The sequence below is a fragment of the Oryctolagus cuniculus genome, chromosome 3 (assembly GCF_964237555.1).
Source record: "Oryctolagus cuniculus chromosome 3, mOryCun1.1, whole genome shotgun sequence".
Classification (NCBI taxonomy): Eukaryota; Metazoa; Chordata; class Mammalia; order Lagomorpha; family Leporidae; genus Oryctolagus; species Oryctolagus cuniculus.
The window spans coordinates 37,017,657-37,041,583 of NC_091434.1; the positions used below are offsets into that span (position 1 = coordinate 37,017,657).

Genomic DNA, 23,927 nt, shown 5'->3' on the forward strand with positions numbered 1-23,927 from the left:
CTTGTGATCTCTCTGCTTTGGCCTGGGAAAGCAGTGGAAGATAGCCCAGGTACTTGGGCCCCCGCACCCACGTGGGAGACCCAGAAGAGGCTTCAGGATCCTGGCTTCAGATTGGCCCAGCTCCAGCCACTGTGGCTATTTTGGGAGTGAAGCAGTGAATGGAGGACCTCTCTCTCTCTCTCTCTCTCTGCCTCTGCAACTCTGTCCTGCAAATAAATAAATCAATATTTTAAAAAAATTTAACACAAAAAAATAGTCACATTCCATACAGCCCAGGAAAAAACCCTCAGAAGAGTTACACTTTGCTCCAAAGGCTGTAAAAACAAAGATCTCCACACACCAGGAACAACACTAATTAAACATCATGCTTAAGATGTTTCATATGGGCCGGCGCCGTGGCTCAATAGGCTAATCCTCCGCCTTGTGGCGCTGGCACACCGGGTTCTAGTCCCAGTCGGGGCGCCGGATTCTGTCCCAGTTGCCCTTCTTCCAGGCCAGCTCTCTGCTGTGGCCCGGGGGCGCAGGGAAGGATGGCCCAAGTACTTGGGCCCTGCACCCCATGGGAGACCAGGATAAGTACCTGGCTCCTGCCATCGGATCAGCGCGGTGCGCCGGCCGCAGCACACTGGCCGCAGCGCGCTGGCCGCGGCGGCCATTGGAGGGTGAACCAACAGCAAAAGGAAGACCTTTCTCTCTGTCTCTCTCTCTCTCTCACTATCCACTCTGCCTGTCAAAAAAAAAAAAAAAAAAAAAGATGTTTCATATGATGAAATACCACAGTACTCATTTGTATAATATTAAGCCAACTCACAAATGTTTAAAGTAGTACAGGAGTGCTGGGGCCAAATTATTTGGACTCTAAACCCTGTTGTCACTTTCTTCAATGAGTCATGCTATGTTTGTACATCAGGTTTTTCCTCCATAAAAATGTATTATGATAGTGCCCATCTTACAAGACTGCTGTGAAAATTATATAAATTAATAAATGCCAAGGGCCTAGAACATGGCTTAGCATATAGCATATACGCAAAGCATTTCAATATTATCTTCATAACCTACATATGCCAAAATCAGGAAACTCCCACAAAAAAAGGAATGTACTATGATATACATATTTAGATCTCATGATCTCCTTTGTCACCTCATTTTAATTTCATTTTCCCCTCTAATCTCTTTGCATTTACTATCTGTACGACTTTGGGGAGATTATTTCATGCCTCTAAGCTGTTCTTCATCTACAAAATGAAGACAAATACTTCCTACCTTGTAAGGTTAAGAGATAATATCATTAGGCACTCAGCAGTGCCTGGCATTTAGCAAGCATTCAAAATATGTCAGCTACCACAACTATTACTACCACAGAAACTCTGCTATCAAGTCTTTTTCATTAGGAGTGCTTTATGGGAAAAAAAAAAAATCTTGCAAGTTCCTTATAAAATCAATAGAAAAATATGCAGAAGGAAGAGTTATTTATTTACTCTCAAATCTACTTCCAGATTCTCAATTAAAAAGTATATCCAAAGGGACATAAGCCTAGCCCAATGGTTAAGATGCCAGTTAAGGCCGGCGCCGCGGCTCACTAGGCTAATCCTCCGCCTAGCGGCGCCGGCACACCAGGTTCTAGTCCCGGTTGGGGAGCCGGATTCTGTCCCGGTTGTCCCTCTTCCAGGCCAGCTCTCTGCTGTGGCCAGGGAGTGCAGTGGAGGATGGCCCAGGTGCTTGGGCCCTGCACCCCATGGGAGACCAGGAAAAGCACCTGGCTCCTGGCTCCTGCCATCGGATCAGCGCGGTGCGCCGGCCGTGGCGGCCATTGGAGGGTGAACCAACGGCAAAGGAAGACCTTTCTCTCTGTCTCTCTCTCTCACTGTCCACTCTGCCTGCCAAAAAAAAAAAAAAAAAAAAAAAAAAAAAAAGATGCCAGTTAAGACATCGGCAGCCACTTCAGAGTGCCTGGGTTGTTTGATTCCTGGCTTTGGCTCCAGACTCCAGCTACCTACAGACCTGCTAATGCTGATCCTGGAGGCAGTGGTAATGGCTAAGTGATTGGGCTGCTCTTTCCTTTTCTTTCTTTCTTTCTTTTTTTTTTTTTTTTTTTGAAAGACAGAAAGAGGAATCTCCATCCACAGATTCCTTTCCCAAATGCCCAGAGAAGTTAGGGCTAGGTGAGGCTAATGCAATGAGCCAAGAAGGCAATCCAGCTCTCCCACTGGCAGGGACCCTGGATGCATATTAACAGGAAGCTGGAATCATAAAGACCTGAGACTTGAACCAGGACATTGCAATAAGGGATTTGGACATTCCAAGTAGCGGCGTAAACGCTGGGCCAAATGTTCACCTCAAGCGAATGGGTTCCTGCCATGTACTTGGGAAACCTGGATTGAGTTCACAGTTCCCACTTCAATCCCAGCCTAGCCCCCCAGCCATTGTGGGCACGTGGAGAGTGAACCAGCACATGGAAACAATCTCTATTTCTTGAATTTTTTAAAAAAGTTGTGTCTATACATATAATCATTGCATTTATACCATTCATTGCAAGAAGATGGTAGATATTAATATATGATATTTATATTTTTACATTTATTTGAGAAGCAGAGAAACAGAGAGAGAGAGAAAGAACTCCAATCTGTTGGTTCACTGTCCAAATGCCCCTAATAGCCAGGGCTCAGTAAGCCAAAAATGTGAGCTAGAAACTCAATGCAAGTCTCCTATGTGGGTGGCAGGAACCCAACCATTTAAGCCATTATTGTGCTCACAAATACAAATTAGCAGAAGTTGGAATCAGGAGTTGAAATGAGAAATAGGACCTACTCTGATGAGGGAGGTGAATATTTTAAACAGGGAGGTGGCTACAGGGAGGTGGCTACCTTAACCAGTGGCTTACCTGGTTGGTTGACCCCTCTGACAATATATTAAATTTAAACCTATTCTTTAATACATGCCAACCTTCTGATACATGTATATTCCATGCAACAAATATAAGTACAATAAATTTGAGAATTTCCACATTAAAAACACTCCAATTCCCTTCATTTTCTTTTGGTTTTGTCCTCTTCTGATCTTCTTAAATGTACTAGTTACCCATTCCTACATAACAAGCTCTCCTAAAACAACAGCTTAAAACAACATTTTATTATCTCACTGCTCCTTGGCTCAGAACAGTGGTGGCTCAAGAGTGGCTCAGATAGGTGGTTCCACCTCAGTCTTTCTCAAGAGTCTGTAATGATTATGTCACCTGAGGCTGCACTCATATCAAAGCTTCACTGGACTGGAGGAACCACTTAAAAACTCACTCATGGTAGTTGGCAATAGGCTTTAGTCCTTCACAAGACAGGTCTCTCCATAGGGATATTCGTAATAGAGCACATGGCTTTCCTCAAAGGGAGTGGTATTTTAAAACAATAACCACAATAAAAAACAACACCTGAGATGGAAACTACATTGTCTTTAATAATCTAATTTCAGAAATGATACACTATTACTTTTGCCAAATTTTACTGATGGCAAGGACTAACCCTGGTATAATGTGTGAACTATATAAGGCTATAAATACCAAGAGGTAGAGATTGTAGAGGCTGATTATCCCAAACAATTAATCCATCAATTTTCAACCTTTATCTATTTCTATCATATATGTGTGTGTGTGCGTGTGTGTGTATAGCCACAAATTTGCCAAAGTAATGCTATAGTGTCCTTCCCACAAACTTTTTTATTTATCTGCTTATTTAGAAAGACAGAGAAAAAGAGAGACAGAGACAGAAATAAAAGAGATCTTCCATCCACTGGTTCATTCTCAAAATGGCCACAACAACCTAAGAAAGGACAAGCTGAAGCCAGAAGCCCAGAACACAATCCCATGTGGGTGGCAGGGACCCAAGCTCTTGGGCCACCACCTGCTGCTTCCCAGGGTATTCATTAGCAGGTATCTAAGTGCAGCTTGGACTTGAATCCACCCCAAGCAGCATTAACTCTGTACCAAATACCTCCCTCCCTCCCAACAACTTCTAAAAGGTACTTTTAAAAAAGTATAATTTTTCCTTATTGCTTGTTTTCAACCAAGGTTTAATTTTAAAGTATATTCCTTGGCTTCCAAATACTGAGTTTTTTGTTGTTGTTGTTTGGCTTTTTTTTTTTTTTTAATCTTCTTGCTATCATTTTCGTCCACACAACTATATTGGGATCAAAAACAAATTGACAGGGACAGGCATTTGACATGGTAGCTAAGACATGACTTAGGACACTCTCATCCTACATCAGACTGTCTGGTTTCAAGTGCCAGCTCCACTACTGATTCCAGCTTCCTGCTAATGTGCACCCTGAGAGACAACAGGTGATGGCTAAGCCCTTGTGTCCTGTCACACATGAGAGACCTGGGATGAGTTCCCAACTCCCAGATAAGGCCTGGCCCCACCCTGGCTATTAACAGTCATTTGAAGAGTGAACCAGAAGACAAGAGTTCTGTCTCTCAAAGAAAAAATATACTCCAATATCTCAAAAATTTCAAACTAGCTTTAAAGTCTTTTATTGTCATTTAAAATATCTGCACATATTTAAAATAATGTATATTGGGTACAGAATCTACATAAATTCATTGTAATAAATTTGTCAGTTCTATTGTTTAAGTACTCTTTTCTTTCATTGAGAAAAGTATTTTGTTTAAAACTACTAAAATTTTTTAATAGAAAAAACCTACTGTGACTGTCCTATGTTCATTTCTCTGCAGTTCCTTAAATGCATATATTAAAATTACATTATCGGAGCTACTGCTGTGGTGCAGTGGTTAAGTTGCCTGTTGACACTGGCATCCCAAATGGGCACTGGTTCATTTCCTGCTGCTCCACTTCTGATCCAGCTCCCTGCTAATGCACCTGGGAAAGCAGCAAGTGATGGTCCAAGTATTTGGGACCCTGCACCTACTGGGAAGACCAGAATGAAGCTCCTAGCTCCTGGCTTCAAATAAATACTATTTCAAATAAATACTAAATCCTTAAAAAAATTACACTTTGAGATACAAACATTTAAAACTGTTGCATTTTCCCAGTAAATATAACTCTTGGTATATGGCTAAAAATGGTTTTTATCTCATCTTCCTTTTGAAAATCATTTTCAATGGATGGAAATTCTAGATCAGCAAGCCTTTTCTTTATAAAGATGTCATTTCTGACTGCTCTGTGACACAGGGGGTTAAGCCAACCCCTGTGATGCCAGCATTCCATATCAGGGCAATTGTTCAACTCCCACTTGTTTCACTATCAATCCAGCTCTCTGTTAATGCACCTGGGAAAGCAGAGGAAGATGGTCCAAATACTTGGGCCTGCCAACCACATGGGAGACACGGATAGAGTTCTGGTCTCCTGGATTTACTGTGGCCTAGTCCCAGATATTGCAGTCATTTGGGGTAGAGAACAATGGATGAGAAGATCTTTTTCTGTCTCTCCCTCTCTGTCACTCTGCCTTTCAAACAAATGAAATTTAAAAACAAAACAAAACAAAAAACAAAACAGGTCATTTCCTTCCTTTCCATCATCTTTACTGAAAAAAAAATCATCTATTAATCTAATTGTTCAATCCTTCTGTATAACTTTTTAAAATCACTGATGGCTTTTAAACATTTCACTTTTTAAATTTTTACAAAATCACTAAGTTTTCATTATGACGGAGCTAGGTATGGATTTTGTTTTACTTATCCTCCTCGATATTCACTGGGATTCTCATCTCTATAGTTTGCTATCTTCCATCAATCCGGGAAAGTTCTCAGCTGTTGAAGATAACAGTACAAGTACTACCTTGTTTTGTTCTTCCTCTATTCTCCAATTTATTAAATCCTTCTCATACTGTCTTCCAACTCTTATTCCTCCATCTATATTCTCCATCATATGACTTCCTATGATATATTCTAAAAAATTTTAAAATATTTCTCTTCAGTCACCTAAATTAAGACCATTCAATAATTTTTAATGGCCATTATTGGCTTTGGGAGATTTCCCTCAAATTTCTAGACATTCCATTTCTTTTTTATATCTGCCAACTCATGTTTTTCATTTCTACGGTTCTAAGATAACAGACCTTTTAAAACATTTTGATATCTTTGAAGTTAAAATGCATGATTGCTCTTACAGTGGTCCCTGACATTTATCATTGCCTCAGCAGTGCAAAGACAGCAACAGGTGTTCACATTTAAGTCCCTTCGCTAGATTCATGTGCACAGTTGATATTGCATATGTTAACTGCTATTCAAAATGTCTTCAAAAACTTATATTATGAATAGCAATAGAATGAAGTTATTATGTAGGCAGAAAGGCATAAAAACAGAGCATCAGGTATAATCTGACATCAATTACTAAATCAATCACCAAAACTGGATGTTTTCTTCCTAACAACAGCTAAATGCTTACAAACTTGAAAATAAGTGATACTCTCAAATACAGGAACTGAAATACATGCAAAAAAGATTATCTGCCTTATGCCAAGCAATGCAAACAAAGAAGAGAAACTGATAAATCCCTAGAAAACAATGAAAAATTTCCAAACAATGAGAAACTACTATAGTCAATTCATGTATCCTGATATAAGTATTAAGCTGTAGTTTAACTATATTTTTTCCATGTGTTACATGAAGTAATGGTCTAATTTACAAACAACTTTTTTTTTTTTTTACAGATTTTATTAATTTATTTGAGAGGTACAGCTACAGAGAGAGGGACAGAAAGGTCTTCCATCCGCTGGTTTACTCCCATAATGGCCGCAACCGCCGGAGCTGAGCTGATCCAAAGCCAGGTACCGAGAGCTTCCTATGGGTCCCCCTCATGGGTGCAGGGACCCAAGCACTTAGGCCATCTTCTACTACATCTCAGGCCACAGCAGAGAGCTGGATAGGAAGAGGAGCAGCCAGGACATAAACCTGTGCCTATATGGGATGCTGGCACCACAGGCAGAGGCTTAGTCTAGTACACCAAAGTACCAGCTCAATCTTTTTAGTTTTTTGAAAAGATTTATTTATTTGAATTACAGAGTTCCAGAGTCACAGACAGAGGGAGAGACAGGGAGAAAAGTCTTTCATCTGCCAGTTCACTCCCCAAATGGCAGCAATGGCTGGAGCTGGGCTGGGCCAATCCAATCCAAAGCCAGGAGGCAGGAGCTTTTTCCAGGCCTCCCACAGGGGTTCAGGGGCCCGAGCACTCAGGCCATCTTCTACTGCCTTCCCAAGCCATTAGCAAGGATCAGAGCTGGATCAGAAGTGGAATAGCCAGTACTGGAACCAGCACCCATATGGAATGCTGGCATCACAGGCAGTGGCTTTACCCAATACGCCACAGTACAGGCCCCTACAATTAACTTTAAGGTTCCATAAAATATACAATCGGTTTGGGGTTGACTTTTACTTTTTTAAACATAATAAGCATATTTATGTTACACACTGTGCCTTGTACTTTCGTTCTCTATTTCTGTTGGTTCTCTTTCACAGCACTTTTCCCTTAAGTCCACTAGTGAAGGTGGGAAACTGGAGTGGGTCTGCTTGCGGTTACACTGAAGTTGTGTAAGCCTTTGTGATCACAGGGAAAATCTGTTAAGACTCTCATTCTGTTTAATCCCTTGGCTTTGACTTCTATCCAGCCACAAGGCAACAAAAACAAAAGTTCAAGTTCACCAGGCCAAAGTGGCTTCCATTAAACTACATTGCTACTTTTAAGACATGGCTTTATAACAGCTTATCATCCTGCTAGTTTTTCAAAACTTTTAAGATGCTTCCTGGGGCTTGCGCTGTAGTGTAGCAGATAAAGCCGCCACCTGCAGTGCCTACATGACATATGGGTGCCAGTTTGAGTTCTAGCTGCATCATTTCCGATCCAGCTCTCTGCTAATAGTCTGGAAAAGCAGTGGAAGATGCCCCAAGTGCTTAGGTCCATGCATCCATATGGGAGACCTGGATGAAGCTCCTGGCTACTGACTTCAGACCATCCTAGCTCTGGTCCTGGCTTCCAAACTGTCACTCCATTTGGGGAGTGAATCAGAGGATGGAAGATCTCTCTGTTTCTCACTCTCTCTAACTCTGCCTTTCAAATAAAAAATAAACCAATCATCAAAGGAAAAAAAAAAAAGCATGTTTCTTAAATTTTATCTAGAATTTTGTATAATTTTCAGGAGGTTTAGTCTAAACAATCTAACCTACTGTATTACTAAAAAAATAAATTTATACTAAGACCACTTTTCCATGTTACTTTTTGGTCATGCCTTATGCCACCTGTACCATTTTTTGTGACTACTGCTTCATTCTTTAAAACCTTGATCAACACTACTTCTTACACTAAGCTATCCTTGATGACTTCATCCATTTACCTTGGGAAACTGAATTTAGCTGGAAAAGCACACCCTCAGATGAAAGCATCGTCAATTAAACACACAGAAACAAAAATTTTGATGAAAGGAAAGCCAGCGGGCCCGGTACTGTGGCATAGTGGGTAAAGCTGCCAGCTGCAGCGCCAGCATCCCCTATGGGCACCGGTTCAAGTCCCAGTTGCTGCACTTCCGATCCAGCTCTTTTCTATGGCCTGGGAAAACAGTAGAAGATAGCCCAAGTCCTTGGGCCCCTGACCCAGAGCTGTGCTGATCCAAAGCCAATGCCAGGAGTTTCCTTCCGGTCTCCCATGCAGGTGCAGGGGCCCAAGTACTTGGACCATCTTCCACCGGCATCTTATCTGGGTGCTGGTTTAAGGCCCCGTCGCTCCACTTCCCATCAGCTCTCTGCTATTGCCTGGGAAAGCAGCAGAAGATGGCTCAGGTCCTTGGGCCCCTCCACCTGCATGGGAGACCCAAAAGAAACTCCTGGCACCTGGCTTTGGATCAGCACAGCTCTGGCCATTGAGGACATCTAGAGTGAATCAGCGAATGCAAGACACCGCTCCCCCACCCTACCCCCCCGCCTCTCTGTAACTCTGCCTTTCAAATAAACATAAATCTTAAAAAAAAAAAAAAAAGCCAGCTTTAGAAATAGAAACCATGCTTGCACAAACAAAAGAAATATTCTAAGTTAAAAAAAAAAGACCTACATATAAAAATAGGTTGAGGGGCCAGTGCTGTGGCATAGCTAGTAAAGCCACTGCCTGCAGTGCCAGCATCCCATATGGGCACCATTCAAGTCCAGGCTGCTCCACTTCCAACTCTCTGCTACGGCCTGGGAAAGCAGCAGAGGTTGGCCCAAATCCTTGGGCCCCTGCACCCACGTGGGAGACCAGGAAGAAGCTCCTGGCTCCTGGCTTCAGATTGGCATAGCTCCAAACATTGCATCCAACTGGGGAGTGAACCAGTGGATAGAAGACCTCTCTCTCTTCCTGCCTCTGCCTCTCTGTAACTCAGCCTTTCAAATAAATCAATCTTTAAAAAAAAAAAAAAACATAAAAATAGGTTTAGAATACACCAATCCCAGGGCTGGCATTGTGGTGTAATGGGCATTTCTTATGGGTGCCAGTTCAAGTCCCAGCTGCTCTACTTCCAATCCAGCTCCCTGCTATTTCACCTGGGAAAGCAACAGAAGATGGCCCAAGTCCCTGGGCCATGCGACTTATGTGGGAGACCTGGAAGAAGCTCCTGGCTCCAGGTTCTGGCCCAGTTTTGGCTGTTGCAGCCATCTTGGGAGTGAACCAGCAGAAAGAAGACCTCTCCCTTTCTGTCTCTTCCGTTCTCTGTAATTCTGCCTCTCAAATAAATAAAATAAATCTTTAAAAAAAATTACCAATCCCTAATGAGAAATACTCCAAATTTCATCTGAGATATTTCACTTTCAAACAGCTATTTATTAACACAGCAAATGAAATTCCAGGTTTGAACAATATAATGCAGACAAATGACAGGTAAAATCAGGACATGAGACCGGTGCCACGGCTCACTAGGCTAATCCTCCGCCTTGCGGCGCTGGCACACCGGGTTCTAGTCCCGGTTGGGGCGCCGGATTCTGTCCTGGTTGCCCCTCTTCCAGGCCAGCTCTATGCTGTGGCCAAGGAGTGCAGTGGAGGATGGCCCAAGTCCTTGGGCCCTGCACCCCATGGGAGACCAGGATAAGTACCTGGCTCCTGCCATCGGATCAGCGCGGTGCGCCGGCCGCAGCGCACCGGGCACGGCGGCCATTGGAGGGTGAATTAACGGCAAAGAAGACCTTTCTCTCTGTCTCTCTCTCTCTCTCACTGCCCACTCTGCCTGTCAAAAAAAAAAAAAAAAAAAAAAGAAGAAGAAGAAGAAGCCTAACATGGTGGTGTAGCGAGTAAAGCCATCACCTGTGATGCAGGCTCCTGTATGGGTGCTGGCTTGAGTTCCGGCTGCTCCACTTCTGATCCATCTCCCTGCTAATGTTCCTGGAAAGGCCACCTGGGCCCCTGTCATCCAACATGTGAGATCCAGAAAAAGCTCCTGGCTCCTAGCTTCAGATTGACCCAGCTCTGCTGCAGCCATCTGGGAAATTGACCAGTGAATGGATGAGCTCTCTCTCTCTGCCTATCAAAATAAATCTTTTTTAACAACAACAAAAAAAAAAAAAATGAGAAGAGTGGTCTAGACAGCTTTTCCCAAGGCACAGACTGAGTCACGTCATGGAATGCTCCTTTTCCAACTTAAGAGGGAGCAAGCAGGCAACATTTGCCCACAGTATTCAGAGACCTAGTGCCTCCTATGTGCCTTTCATTGGCCTCCCTTTAAAAAAGTAAAAGATTTATTTATTTGAAAGGCAGAGTTAGAAAGAGGCAGAGGCAGAGGCAGAGACAGAGACAGAGAGAGAAGTCTTCCATCCGCTGGTTCACTCCCCAGATAGCTGCAACAGCTGGAGCTGTGCCGATTTGAAGCTGGGAGCCAGGAGCTTCTTCTGGATCTCCCATGCTGGTGCAGGGGCCCAAGTACTTGGGCCATCTTCTATGGGATGCCAGCACTGCAGGCAGTGGCTTTACCCACTACACCACAGTGCCCACCCCTCTCATTGCCCTTTTTAAAGTGTTTACTGTGGCATTCCTATTCCAGTTTTGCCACTAAATGTTTAAAGTGGGGGGGGCAGATATTTATGGTGCCTTCTGAGTTCAGAGATTTCAGGATCAACAGAACCACAACTGGATCTGATGTATATCATAAGATCCTTCTGTTTCCAGACTGAGATCAGCATTAAATGAGATTTGGAGTTCTTGAGATGGACATGGAAGTACACTTTGCATACGGGAGAGGTAGTAATAATTGTGGCCAAGAAAGACTGTGGAAAGTTGGATTCTTGGTCCTGACCCTTCACTCCTTTGTGACAAATTTACCAGATAATTTTAAGACAGGAAAAGAAAATTCTAGAAAAGTCAGAATAGCAGAATGTCAGATCTAACAACCGATCAAGGTTTGTGTTTCTGAAAGTGAGATCCATGAATTCCAAAGAAATATCTTCAGGGATCACTAATTTCTATAAAAAATTATTTAAAGCTCATGTTCTTATTTCTATCCATTTTTAATTACTTCAAGCATACTAGGGATGCCTTCCTTGGACCTATGTGGCTCCATTTCAAGGGTCATATTCGCAGGCCGGCGCCGCGGCTCACTAGGCTAATCCTCCGCCTTGCGGCGCAGGCACACTGGGTTCTAGTCCCAGTTGGGGCGCCGGATTCTATCCCGGTTGCCCCTCTTCCAGGCCAGCTCTCTGCTGTGGCCAGGGAGTGCAGTGGAGGATGGCCCAAGCCCTTGGGCCCTGCACCCCATGGGAGACCAGGAGAAGCACCTGGCTCCTGCCATTGCATCAGCGCGGTGCGCCGGCCGCAGCACGCTGGCCGCGGCGGCCATTGGAGGGTGAACCAACGGCAAAGGAAGACCTTTCTCTCTGTCTCTCTCTCTCTCACTGTCCACTCTGCCTGTCAAAAAAAAAAAAAAAAAGGGTCATATTTGCATTGATAACAAGTGACAATCAGTGGCTATTCAATTTATAAAGGAAAATTTTTCAAATTACAGATCTCTGAAGTTACAGAGAGATTCTTGGGAATCTGAGAGCTTCCAGTTCCACTAAAGGGTCCCATGCAAAGTGCAGCACACAGACCAATCAAGATCCTTGACCAATTTAGTACAAAAAATTAAAAGAAAACATTTTAAAATATTCATAGCATTTTGGCAACAATTTTAAGTTTAATTTAACAAAAAAATTAATAAGGGTAATTATTAATGATTAATATCTGGTGCAGTAGTTAAGATGCCACTTCGGATGCTGGGGTTGTGGTGCAGCAGGTTAAGCCACCACCTGTGATGCCAGTATCCCATATGAGTGCCAGTTCAAGATTTAGCTGTTCTGCTTCCAACCTAGTTCCCTGGAAAAACAGTGGAAGTTGGCCCAAGACCTTGGGCTCCTGCCACCCACGTGGGAGACCCAGACAGAGGTCCAGCCTCCTGCCTTCAGCCAGGAATGGCCTGGCCATTGTGGCCATCTGAGGAGTAAAGCAGTGGATGGAAGCTCTTTCTGTCTCTCCCTCTTTCTCTGTAACTCTGCCTCTCAAATAATAAATCTTTTTTAAAAAGACACCACTTGGAAGGTCCACATTCCATCAGAGTGGCCTGGCTCCATTTCCAATTCCAGCTTCTTACTAACGTGCACTCTGGGACACACTCGTAATAACTCAGGGAGTTGGGTCCCTGCTGCCTATTTAGAGGATCTGGATTGAGTTCTAGTTTCCTACCTTCAATTTGGTTGCTGCAGACATATGAGGGAATAGATCAGCAGATAAAAAAGATCTCTGTCTCTGTCTCTCTCTGCCTTTCAAATAAATTAACAAAATGTTCTTAAATTAATAAAATTAGGACATGTATTTTTAACATCTTTGTTCCCCACTCATTTCAGAACTTCTTTTGTTGAAGACACTAGCAATCTCTTAACTGTCAAATTCGATACATTCTCTGTAATGCTTTTCTTGAATGCTATGTTGAATTTGACCCAGCTAACTACTACCTTCTCTATAATATCCTTCTACTTTCTGAAGTAACCACTCATTCTTGGAGTTCTCTCATCCAAACTCCTTACAAACTGTTCTTCCACTGTCTTCTTAAATGACAATGTTCCAGGACATCTGACTTTGACCCTCTTCTCTTCCTACACTCATGCAGCTCTCCAATGACTGCTAATATGATTCTCAAATCTTTTTTTCTAGCACAGATCTCACTTCCCAACCCCAGACCCACATGCATGGTATTTCTGCCCAGATGTTCTACAGACACTACAACTGAGCACGCTTATCTGAAACCCTACACTAGGCTAATTTTGTGAATGGCATGTCTAAGCAATGGTTTCCAAAACAAACAAAAAAACTGGACATTATTTTAGGCTCTTCCACATCTAAACAGTATACTACATGACTATACATTAAATACTATCATTCTATTTTCTGGAACTCTCAGATACCCAGAAAGGAAATTTAAATTTGGTACCCTAAAGAATAAAAAATTGTCATGCATTTTAATTTTTAAGAGTACTGCATAAGGTCGGGTTGCGGGTGGGAGGGAAGTTATGGGGGGGAAAAGCCACTGTAATCCATAAGCTGTACTTTGGAAATTTATATTCATTAAATAAAAGTTAAAAAAAAAAGAGTACTGTATAAGCTCCTCAAATCACAATATTCATTTCCTAAGTGCCACCTTCAGCTCTGATATAAAATATGCATTTCTTGCTTTTACATTTAATTTCTTAAAATAAGTAATTATAACCATTACTATTTATTGTTCATGATTTGACTTTTTTCTTTAAAGACTATTACCTCCTTACATACACTATCATTATTAAGTCACAAAATATCAAGAGCCATTTCCATACTTTGTCCGTATCAGACACTTATTAAATGGGGTTAAATTATAAGGGTTGATGTGTTTGGTCCATCTTACTAAAAGTTTCCCTAAGATCATAACCAATACTGTATTGTTAAATTGATCATTTTCTAATTAATTGAGTACTCATTCAATTTTTTCCATATCTATATACAAAAAGAAGTACTAACCTTTGTATCTGAATAAAACACCTCTAAATCCTATTTTCTTCATGAAAGAAAACTTATTCAGAAAAGGAAATTTACTCTGAGCTCACTGCAAAACTATCTATTTCAGTCATATTCCAGATTTAGCAGGACAAAGGGCAACAGCAGGAAATGGAGCATCACCAAGGTCCAAAACAAACTTGGTTTAGGGTAGGGGAAAAAACCCTCAAGTCATTATTCAAGATAATTAAGCACTACACTTGAAAGGAAAAATAAATTAGTACAGCTTAAAAATTATATAAGACAATATGAGAAGAGCCTCATTTCTTTTTTTTTTTTTTTACAGGCAGAGTGGACAGTGAGAGAGAGACAGAGAGAAAGGTCTTCCTTTGCCATTGGTTCACCCTCCAATGGCCGCCACAGCCGGCACACCGCACTGATCCGAAGCCAGGAGCCAGGTGCTTCTCCTGGTCTCCCATGGGGTGCAGGGCCCAAGCACTTGGGCCATCCTCCACTGTACTCCCGGGCCATAGCAGAGAGCTGGGCTGGAAGAGGGGCAACCGGGACAGAATCCGGCGCCCCGACCGGGACTAGAACCTGGTGTGCCTGCGCCGCAAGGCGGAGGATTAGCCTAGTGAGCCGCGGCGCCAGCCAAAAGCCTCATTTCTACCAATGAAAAGACAAGGGACTATTGCCTTCAACTATTACATATAAAGGAAAATGGAAGTAATCTTGATACACACACTAATGCACATGTTTTCTTAGGGGATACAAATAGACTACATTTTTATACTTCCTATGCTTAACATACATTCAAATACAAAAATCAATTCATTTTATTTTTCTCCACAATTTTGAGAGGTATGTAAAATAGTTATTTTTTCCATTTGACAGATGAAAAAGCTGAAATGTAAGGAAACTAAGTAAATTATTTTCAGGTCCTTAGGATCAGAAGTAGAACTCCAATTCTGAAGCTTCACAGAAGTTTTCAATGTAAATAATTTTTTTAAAAATATTAATTTATTTATTTGAAAGGCAGAGTTAGAGAGAGGCAGAGGCAGAGGCAGAAACAGAGAAGTCTGCTATCTGCTAGTTCACTCCCCAAATGGTTGCAATGGCTGGAGCTGCACTGAACCAGAGCCAGGAGCCAGTAGATTCCTCCAGGTCTCCCATGTGAGTACAGGAGCCCAAATACTTGGGTCATTTTCTTTTTTTTTTTTTTTTTTTTTTTTTGACAGGCAGAGTGGACAGTGAGAGAGAGAGAGACAGACAGAGAGAAAGGTCTTCCTTTGCCGTTGGTTCACCCTCCAATGGCCGCCGCAGCCAGTGTGCTGTGGGCAGCGCACCACGCTGATCCGATGGCAGGAGCCAGGTACTTATCCTGGTCTCCCATAGGGTGCAGGGCCCAAGCACTTGGGCCATCCTCCACTGCACTCCCTGGCCACAGCAGAGAGCTGGCCTAGAAGAGGGGCAACTGGGACAGAATCCAGCGCCCCGACAGGGATTAGAACCCGGTGTGCCGGCGCCACAAGGCGGAGGATTAGCCTAGTGAGCCGTGCGCCAGCCCACTTGGGTCATTTTCCACTGCCTTTCCAAGCCATAGCAGAGAGCTGGATCCCAAGTGGAGCAGCCAGGTCTGGAAACAGCACCCTTATATAAGGGCTGCAGGCACTGCAGGCAGCGGCTTTACCCGCTACATCACAGCGCCAGCCCCTGTAGAAACATGCTGGGGGCCAGTGTTCCGGCTCAGCAGGTTAAGATAGTTGTGGTCACACTGGCATCCCATTATCAGAGAGATGGTTCAATCCCAGCTATTCCTCTTCCTATCCAACTCCCTGTTAATGTGCCTGAGAAAGCAATGGAAGGTGGGGCTCCTACCACTCAAGTGGGAGACCAGAATGGAGTTCTAAGCTCCTGGGTTCTGCCTGGCCCAGCCACAGCCATTTGGGGACTGAACCAGCAGATGGAAGATCTTTTTCTCTCTGTTTCTCCCCCTCTGTCACTCTGCCTTTCAAATAAGTAAATCTTTTTTTATTCTAAAAAAAAAAAAAAAAGCTAATAAACTATGTATTATGATGTATACTGCCACATTTCAAAACTCCATGATTTTTTTTAAGATTTGTTCTATTCATTTGAAAGACAGAGTTACATAGAGAGGTAGAGACAGAGAGAGAGGTCTTCCATCCGCTGGTTCATTCCCCAGATAGCCGCAACAGCAGGAGCTGCGCCAATCCGAAGCCAGGAGCCAGGAGTTTCCTCAGGGTCCCCCACATGGGTGCAGGGGCCCAAGAACTTGGGCCATCTTCCACCACTATCCCAGACCACAGCAGAGGGCCGGACTGGAAGAGGAGCAGCTGGGACTAGAACCAGTGCCCATATGGGACGCCGGTGCTTCAGGCCAGGGCTTTAACCCGCTGCACCACAGCACCGGCTCCAAAACTCCATGATTTTAAGTAATTTTTTTAACTTAGTTAATACATTTGATACTTTACACTAAACAGTACAAAAGTAGCTTAATCTTACCTAAGAATTTGAGAGGTCCTCTTTCTCGCTTCTGCATATTCCGGTGACCAATTTCAGCACTCCCAAAAAGCTAAATGTCTAACAAAAATACATCCTTATGCCTGTCAAAGGGTAGCCACTGAGATATGGAGTTTATGATACATGTATCTTTCTCTATGCAAATACATGAATTACAAAAAGTTTCTTGATAACACAGAAACAGAAACTGTCTCCACATGATCTCTCCTACCTTAAGTACATTAAAGAAAATAAATAGCATCAGGGCCAGAACCTTGGCGCAGTAGGTTAATCCTCTGCCTGCAACGCCGGCATTGCACATGGGCACCAGTTTTAGTTCCAGCAGCTCCTCTTCCAATCCAGCTCTCTGCTATGGCCTGGGAAAGCAGCGGAAGATGGCCCAAGTGCTTGGGCTCCTGCACTCATGTAGGAGACCAGGAAGAATCACCTAGCTCCTGGCTTCAGATCAGTGCAGCTCGGCCATTGTGGCCATTTGGGGAGTGAACCAAGAGAAAGAATACCTTTCTGTCTCTCCCTCTGTCTGTAACTCTACCTCTCAAATAAAAAAGTAAAATCTTAAAAAAAAAAAAAAAATAGCATCAAAAGATAAAGTGAACAACTTGATGCTGACGACAGATAATATAAACTAAAAGCTTCAGACATTAACAAATTAAGTCATTCTGAGCTTCTCTACTTAAGAAAAATATGTCAGACACTGACTAGGTAACTACTAAACTAAAATCCAGATACAAGATTACAATCTGTTCAAATTAATATTTAACTTCTAAGAGCTATATAAAATGCCTTGTTAATCAAATCTTGGCCCTGGGTGGGGATGCTCATTAGAAGGCAGGAAAAGCTCAGACTACTGGTGAAAATCACTAGAGCACATTAGAAATTACCTCACCTGTGTTATCTAATAACTACCAGGTCAACAACCATGTGGGAAGATACATGTTTCTAACAATGCGATTAAATCTTATTTCTGTAAGAAAGTGAAAAATTAGAACTGAAAAGTCTGATGGCAAATAAACTGCACACTATAAGGAAAGTGTGTGAGATGATGGATATGCTAACTAGTCTAATTTGATCATTCCACAATGTATACATGTATCAAAACATCACACTGAACCCCACAAATATCTAATTAATTACCTGTCAAAAATCAAAATTTTTTGAAAAAAAAGTTGCAAAGTTTTTAACCCAAGTTCTCTTTAAATGTTGTGTTTATTACATGAGGATCCATCTGCTAAAAATTGAATAATTTATCTCAATTCTACTTAAAGGACTTCAATCACAAGTATTTAGGCTGGCAATTGAATCCAGACTAATAGGTAAAAGACATATTCCACTGACATTCTTTTGACCAAGCAGTATTACCCAAGGAGTATTTCTGATTTAGTCCTTCTATCTACTAAACTTTTATAATACCCAAAAGTAACAGGTCCCCTTAGGAGAATGCTAATAAATCAAGTTCAGAAAAACTAACAAAGAAAATCAAATATTTATGCTATCTGCCTTCTCTTTAAGGAACTGTCACCAAATAATTCATGGAGGAATATATATCTATGTGTTCTACTATTAAATACAGAATGAGAGGAAAGTATTACAGTTTTTGCAAAATCCTAATAAATTAATGCATTTTAAGAAAAATCACTGATGGCCACTGCACTTATGAGTTACCTTCACCTTTCCAACCCAAAACAGAACCTGAATCAATCATGCCTCTAGATCTGCCAGTTCACGGACACCAGAAGAAAGGAACAATTAAATAAATGCAAGGGAATACAGTAAGTAAAATCTAGACTACAGAAAACTTGAAGGTCAAAGCCTGCTTTCTTCAACAAATAAGTAGCAAATACTAAAACAGTACAGTGAGGAGGAACCTACAGATTCAACAGCTAAACAAACACTTTCTACAAAATATGCATACTTTGCTTAAATAGTGAACCAAACAGTGGGAAAATAAGATTATGACACTAGCAGGAAAGTCTGCACTGCTGACATATTTGATAAATTGAGTGCTGTGATGGTTTTAATGCTTATTTTATAAATGTATTTTTAAACATTTATGAGTAAGATCCTAAGTTATCCGAGATTTGCTTTAAAATAATTCAAGGGTGGGCCGGCGCCGCGGCTCACTAGGCTAATCCTCCGCCTAGCGGCGCCGGCACACCGGGTTCTAGTCCCGGTTGGGGCGCCGGATTCTGTCCCGGTTGCCCCTCTTCCAGGCCAGCCCTCTGCTGTGGCCAGGGAGTGCAGTGGAGGATGGCCCAGGTGCTTGGGCCCTGCACCCCATGGGAGACCAGGAAAAGCACCTGGCTCCTGGCTCCTGCCATCGGATCAGCGCGGTGCGCCCGCCGCAGCGCGCCGGCCGCGGCGGCCATTGGAGGGTGAACCAACGGCAAAGGAAGACCTTTCTCTCTGTCTCTCTCTCTCACTGTCCACTCTGCCTGTCCAAAAAAAAAAAAAAAAATTCAAGGGTGGAGTTGGGGAAATGGAGGGTTACAGATGAAACAGGACTGAAAAAAGTGGTAACTGTTAAAAGATGCATGACAGATACAAAATGGTTCACTATAACTGCTTCTCTACTTTGTACATGCTTGGAATTTTCCATAATAAAAGTTGACAGAGAAAGAAAAACTAAAGCATCCTAAAAAACAGAGGATTAAAACAAATAAAAATTTAAATGATAAGCTAAACAAGCATTCTCCCCATATGTACATTCTTACTCAAAAAACAAGAAAACTGAGACCAAAAGAGGTAAGTCTTAGTCAAGGTAACAAAACAGTATCAGAGACCAAACTAGACTCTACAATGTAAGACTCTGCTCCACAGAGAGGTCTAAAAACTTAGAACTAAGCGATTCAAAACATCTTTATAAGATCTGAGAAGTCCTGATGTCTTCTGAAAACTCATCAAAAACATGTTTTAAAAAGTCTTAAAAGTTTATTAGGTAGAGGGGAAAAAAGTCACACACACAGGGCTTAAATTTGAATTTGTAAATGTACAAATTTTTAATATTGAAGGCCTTAAATGCTACAGTGGAACAATAAGGCTAGAAAGTATAGAAAACTGGGTACAGCAATTATCCTAACTAGGGTAAAGAGTTACCTCCATGAGGTATGTCTGGTAGTTTTCTGATTCAAGGTGTCTGTGGAAGACAGCTGTCCAGCTCACAAGTAAGCTTACCCAGGGATTGGTGAAACATAAAACCACGTTTTAAAATAACTAATTTCTGAAAACAATTTAAAAACATTTTTACCCTTCTTAAGCCCACAAATCATTTAAGTCTTAAACATAAAAATAAGATTTATCTTCCAGTCCAAGATAAGCTTCAAAATTTGACCATGAAAGACCTTCACTGTTGAGGACAGACATTTCCAAAGAGTAAGCATTCACCTTTGCATTAAAAGTCATTAAGAATATAATTTTGTGTATGTCAGTGAACTATACTATCTTTTCAATAAGTACTGCCTCACTTAAATATTAAAACTCCCTAAAAATAGCGTAATTAATTAATAAGACAATGTAACCCCATTTACCTCTTGTTATTCTAAAAATAGTAAAAGGTATTAAGTTTAATGTATTTTTAATAAATAATTTTCACACTATTGGGCATTTATACTACAAATTCATTTTATTTTTGGCAAATGCATTAGTGACTATTTTGAAAAGTATCTGGTGAACTGGGTTACTTTTTTATTAGAAGAAATGTCTATTTTTAAAGATACTTTAAAATATACTTTTGGCAGTAAAGCACTCAAAACAAAGTTATTTTAAAGTCCATACTAAACATTTCAACATATATGTCCTTTAGTAATTATAAAAAATATCAAAAAAGATGTCAAATAAAACTCCAGTGCGATCTCTGAAATTCGAAATAACATATAGATGACATCACTGTGAAAAAATAATTTGCTTTTAAAGAGCTGAAATATAAGAAAGAAACAGAAAGAGATAATACAGAAACAGAGGCTGTGAGTGGAGAACTTCACCACACAGACCAAAATGAACTGAAACACATTTGTGTTTCTCGACCCTTGTCAGTGTCCTCAAGTTAGTAAAACAGCTCCTCACTTGCAAGACATGTTTTTAAGTGGTACCCTTTTCAGTAACCTACAATCAAAGCCACCATGCAAAAGTTCACATAAAGACAAGGAAGGAAAAAAAATTATTTCTGAGTGGCAAAAACAAAACGTTGAAGAGTCACAACACATAAAAGCATGGACCTGAATCAGGAAGCAGTAGAGTTCCAGGCTCACCCCTGCTACTCCCTGTCCTTGTAGTCTCCACATCAGTCTTCTTGTGAGGAAAAGGGGAGAATCTCAGTGCCTACCTCACAGAAGTGCACTAAGGCGCAAACAAGCAGTGTTCATGAAGGGCTAACACAGTCACAGTCACAAAGTAAGCACCTCAACCAATAACCTTTGTGTACAATGAGAAAAATGTTTAATGCCCTTCTCACAAAAACATGTCTACCCTGCTCCTCCTTACGAAAGAAAAAGAAAAGCCTAAGTAAAAATAAAAATATTCTATTCTTCCTTCAAGAGCGTAATTTTACTCATGCAATTTTGAGTTCACTGAAGTATCAAAAGAAGTAAAATAAAACCCACACCCTATAGTGTTTAATAGTATGCCAATATTATGTATGTGTTCAACCCTGAAAAGGCAAACAGCCTCTTACCCACGTTTTTAAGCCTGGAGTCATTAACATGAATAAATATACTACTGTTCAGTAAATAAAGTGATAGGAAGGCCAGTTACAAATGTTATAATAAATATTTTAACAGATGTTAATAAAAAGGAAAGCAGTTACCTTTGTACAATAAAGCATCCAAAGTTCAAAGAGCCTCTCTCTGGATGCCATTCTGGCTTTCACTCTGGCACTTTTATTTTTCCTCAAAAAAAAATTATGTTCAATACCACAGCATGTTCATTTTATTTTCCAAGTTTTTCAGTCGTTACAGTAAAGCTCAAAGGACTTAGGAAAACAAAAAAAGTGAAATAAAGAGACTGTCTTCCGGCTAATAACAGGCAGTCTCAGGAGTTACTTTAACATATCTTCATCCGCGGTAGTCGGATTTAAATAAACCTGTAAAAGAAATACCCAAAGGTTTGTCAGGAAAAAGACACATTTAAAAATCTGAAACCAGAGATTCATCTTGTTTCACTCGCCAGAAACAATCGGCTGAACTTTTGCACCGATTGGTTAGACTGCACAGAAACCTGTGTTTCAGGAAAACATTCAACACAGTATGTCACATCAACGTAAAATCAGAATCCTCTGGGGCAGACTCAGAGATGCGAACTGATAACCAGAAACGCGTCCAACGATTTAAGAAAAGTGAGATCCCCCTGCCACGCATGAATCTTCCACAGACGTAAAGCAAAGCCGTATATTCCCGAGGCAGTTATCTCGAACACACAGAATCTCTCAGAATCTTCTAGTCTGCTTCTTCAAGTTGTCGGGAATGTTTGCTGGTGGCAGGGCAGGGCAGGGCGCGGGAGGGGGAGGAGGAATTCCCGGATTGTTTGTTTTAACAATCCCCGGGGTGAAAGTCAACCTGCCCACCTGGCCTCTCCACCTCTCCATCCAGGAAGAAGAAAGGAGCACGCACACCCCGGCGAGGAAAACACCCCGAGCAAAGCCCCCTCGGTGTTTTCCGGGTCTTTAAATTTCCTCCTGGCATCCCACACAACCCCTCTAGAGGCAAACTTCAGGTCTGCCAAGCTGTCATGAAAAGCTTTGGGAAGGGGGCAAGGCGAGCGCGGCGACTCCCGACCCGGCGCTCCACGCCAGCCCGACCGCACGGGACACGCCCGGGGACAGCCTCGCCCCCTCACAGCCGCCCCTCACTCTCCGGCCTCCATACCAGGCGCCCGGGCCCTCCCACTTCCCGCCTCGCGGCCCCCCGCGCCCCCTCACCGCGCTCTCAGAGGGTGCCCACCGCCGAGCCGGGGCCTCCGCCTACTTTGCTTCGGTCGCCCCCTTCCTAAAGCGAAGCCCCGTGTCACCTCGCAGCTAGGGAGGCGGGCGCGAGGGAGGCGGGGCGGCGAAGACGCGAGGCGGGGCGCGAGCGCGGGGAGGAGCCAGGGGCGGGGCGGCCCCCTCGGCTAATCATTCCGGCCGCTAAGGATTTACCCGGCCCTCGGGCGGCGGCCCTTCAATGGTCGCGCCGGCAGGGGAGGGGCGGGGCGCCGTGAAGCCCCGCCCACAGTACCCGCGCAGCCGCGGTTACCCAGTCTCCTGCAGTCCTTCGGGAGACCGGCGCCAGCCGGGGCGCTCGGGTCAGTCTAGCCCCAGCTGTACGTGGAGGAGGGCCGGCGTGGTGACGTACACGCCCCGCCCCTCTCGGGGACAGACAGACTTAGCTTTCGGATGATGGCGTCATTTCCGCGAATCTTCCAAGAGAAAGCTACTTTGACTAGAGGGCTTTTGGTTTTATTTGGAGAAAAAGGACTGGTACTGAGAGTTTATAGTGATGTAAAAAGACAACACACAGATCCCGGGGCGCGGAAATCCTTTTCGCTGATCATGTTTGTGCCTCACACTTCTGCTGTCAAATCCAAAGGGTTTGTTTGATCAGCACTGAGGGCTCCAAAAAGGCAGAAGACCACGTTTACTATTTCACAACTTTCAGATTTTCGTTTTGTTTAAGGGAGGAAAAACGCATGCGATTCATCACTTTTGTTAAATCTAAATTTTTTTTAAAACTTGCAACTGTGAAAATGCTCAAGCATATACAAAAGCAAACTAATCTACTGAAGCCCCGTATACCATCGCCCAGCATCAGAAATGATCAATTACTATCCCATCGAAAAAGGGTTAAAAAGAGAAGTTTGGCCTCTTTGCCTTCATATGTCGCCTTCGCTACCTTAAGCTTTTGGTCCTACCTTCCTGCTCGTCCCTGCAAGCAGACATATCCTCACTAGAGGTATCCTGCTTGCAATTTGAGGTTTCTACAAACAGGTCCTTACCTGGAATTTGCGATTAGGAGACACACTCAAAAACAATGATTGTTAAGGATTTATAGGACCAGAGCCCATTCACCCCAAAGACGAAAAGTTTCATGACCTTTCTGGGACCCTTGCTGGTGCCAAAGTGTGTGCGTCATTCATCCCCTCTTGACCTCCCTTCCCATGCGTTTTGCTGTCAGGTACACCCACAAACAGTCTTTCACAAGGAACAGGCAAGATGGTTCCTTTAGTTCTCCATCTTCGCAGGCTCCAGTACTCAGACGTTGCGGCAACATCTCTCCCTTGAGTTTTTGGCGTTTTCATGCTGCAGGCAGACAAGCTTGAACTCAATAATACCACCTTATATCATCTACAGCACTCTGCACTTTTCCTCTAAAGAGCGAGTAAATATATCGGGCTTTTCAGATCACTCTGCTTGCAATTTGCTTAACAAAAATCAAAATCAGAGGAATGGGCTTTTGGTGTAGTAGC

At 42.6% G+C, this 23,927-nt stretch overlaps 1 protein-coding gene across 1 annotated transcript in view; it reads right to left on the minus strand.

The window, feature by feature from the left end:
- The window catches only part of NBEAL1 (neurobeachin like 1), a 211,464-nt gene extending 188,894 nt beyond the window's left edge, over positions 1 to 22,570 (minus strand). Inside the window, 2 exon segments of the mRNA XM_051849252.2 lie at positions 21,295 to 21,570; positions 22,405 to 22,570. Coding sequence (XP_051705212.2) covers positions 21,295 to 21,345 — 51 coding nt within the window. The 5' untranslated portion in view covers positions 21,346 to 21,570; positions 22,405 to 22,570.
- Between the last annotated feature and the right edge of the window lie 1,357 nt (positions 22,571 to 23,927).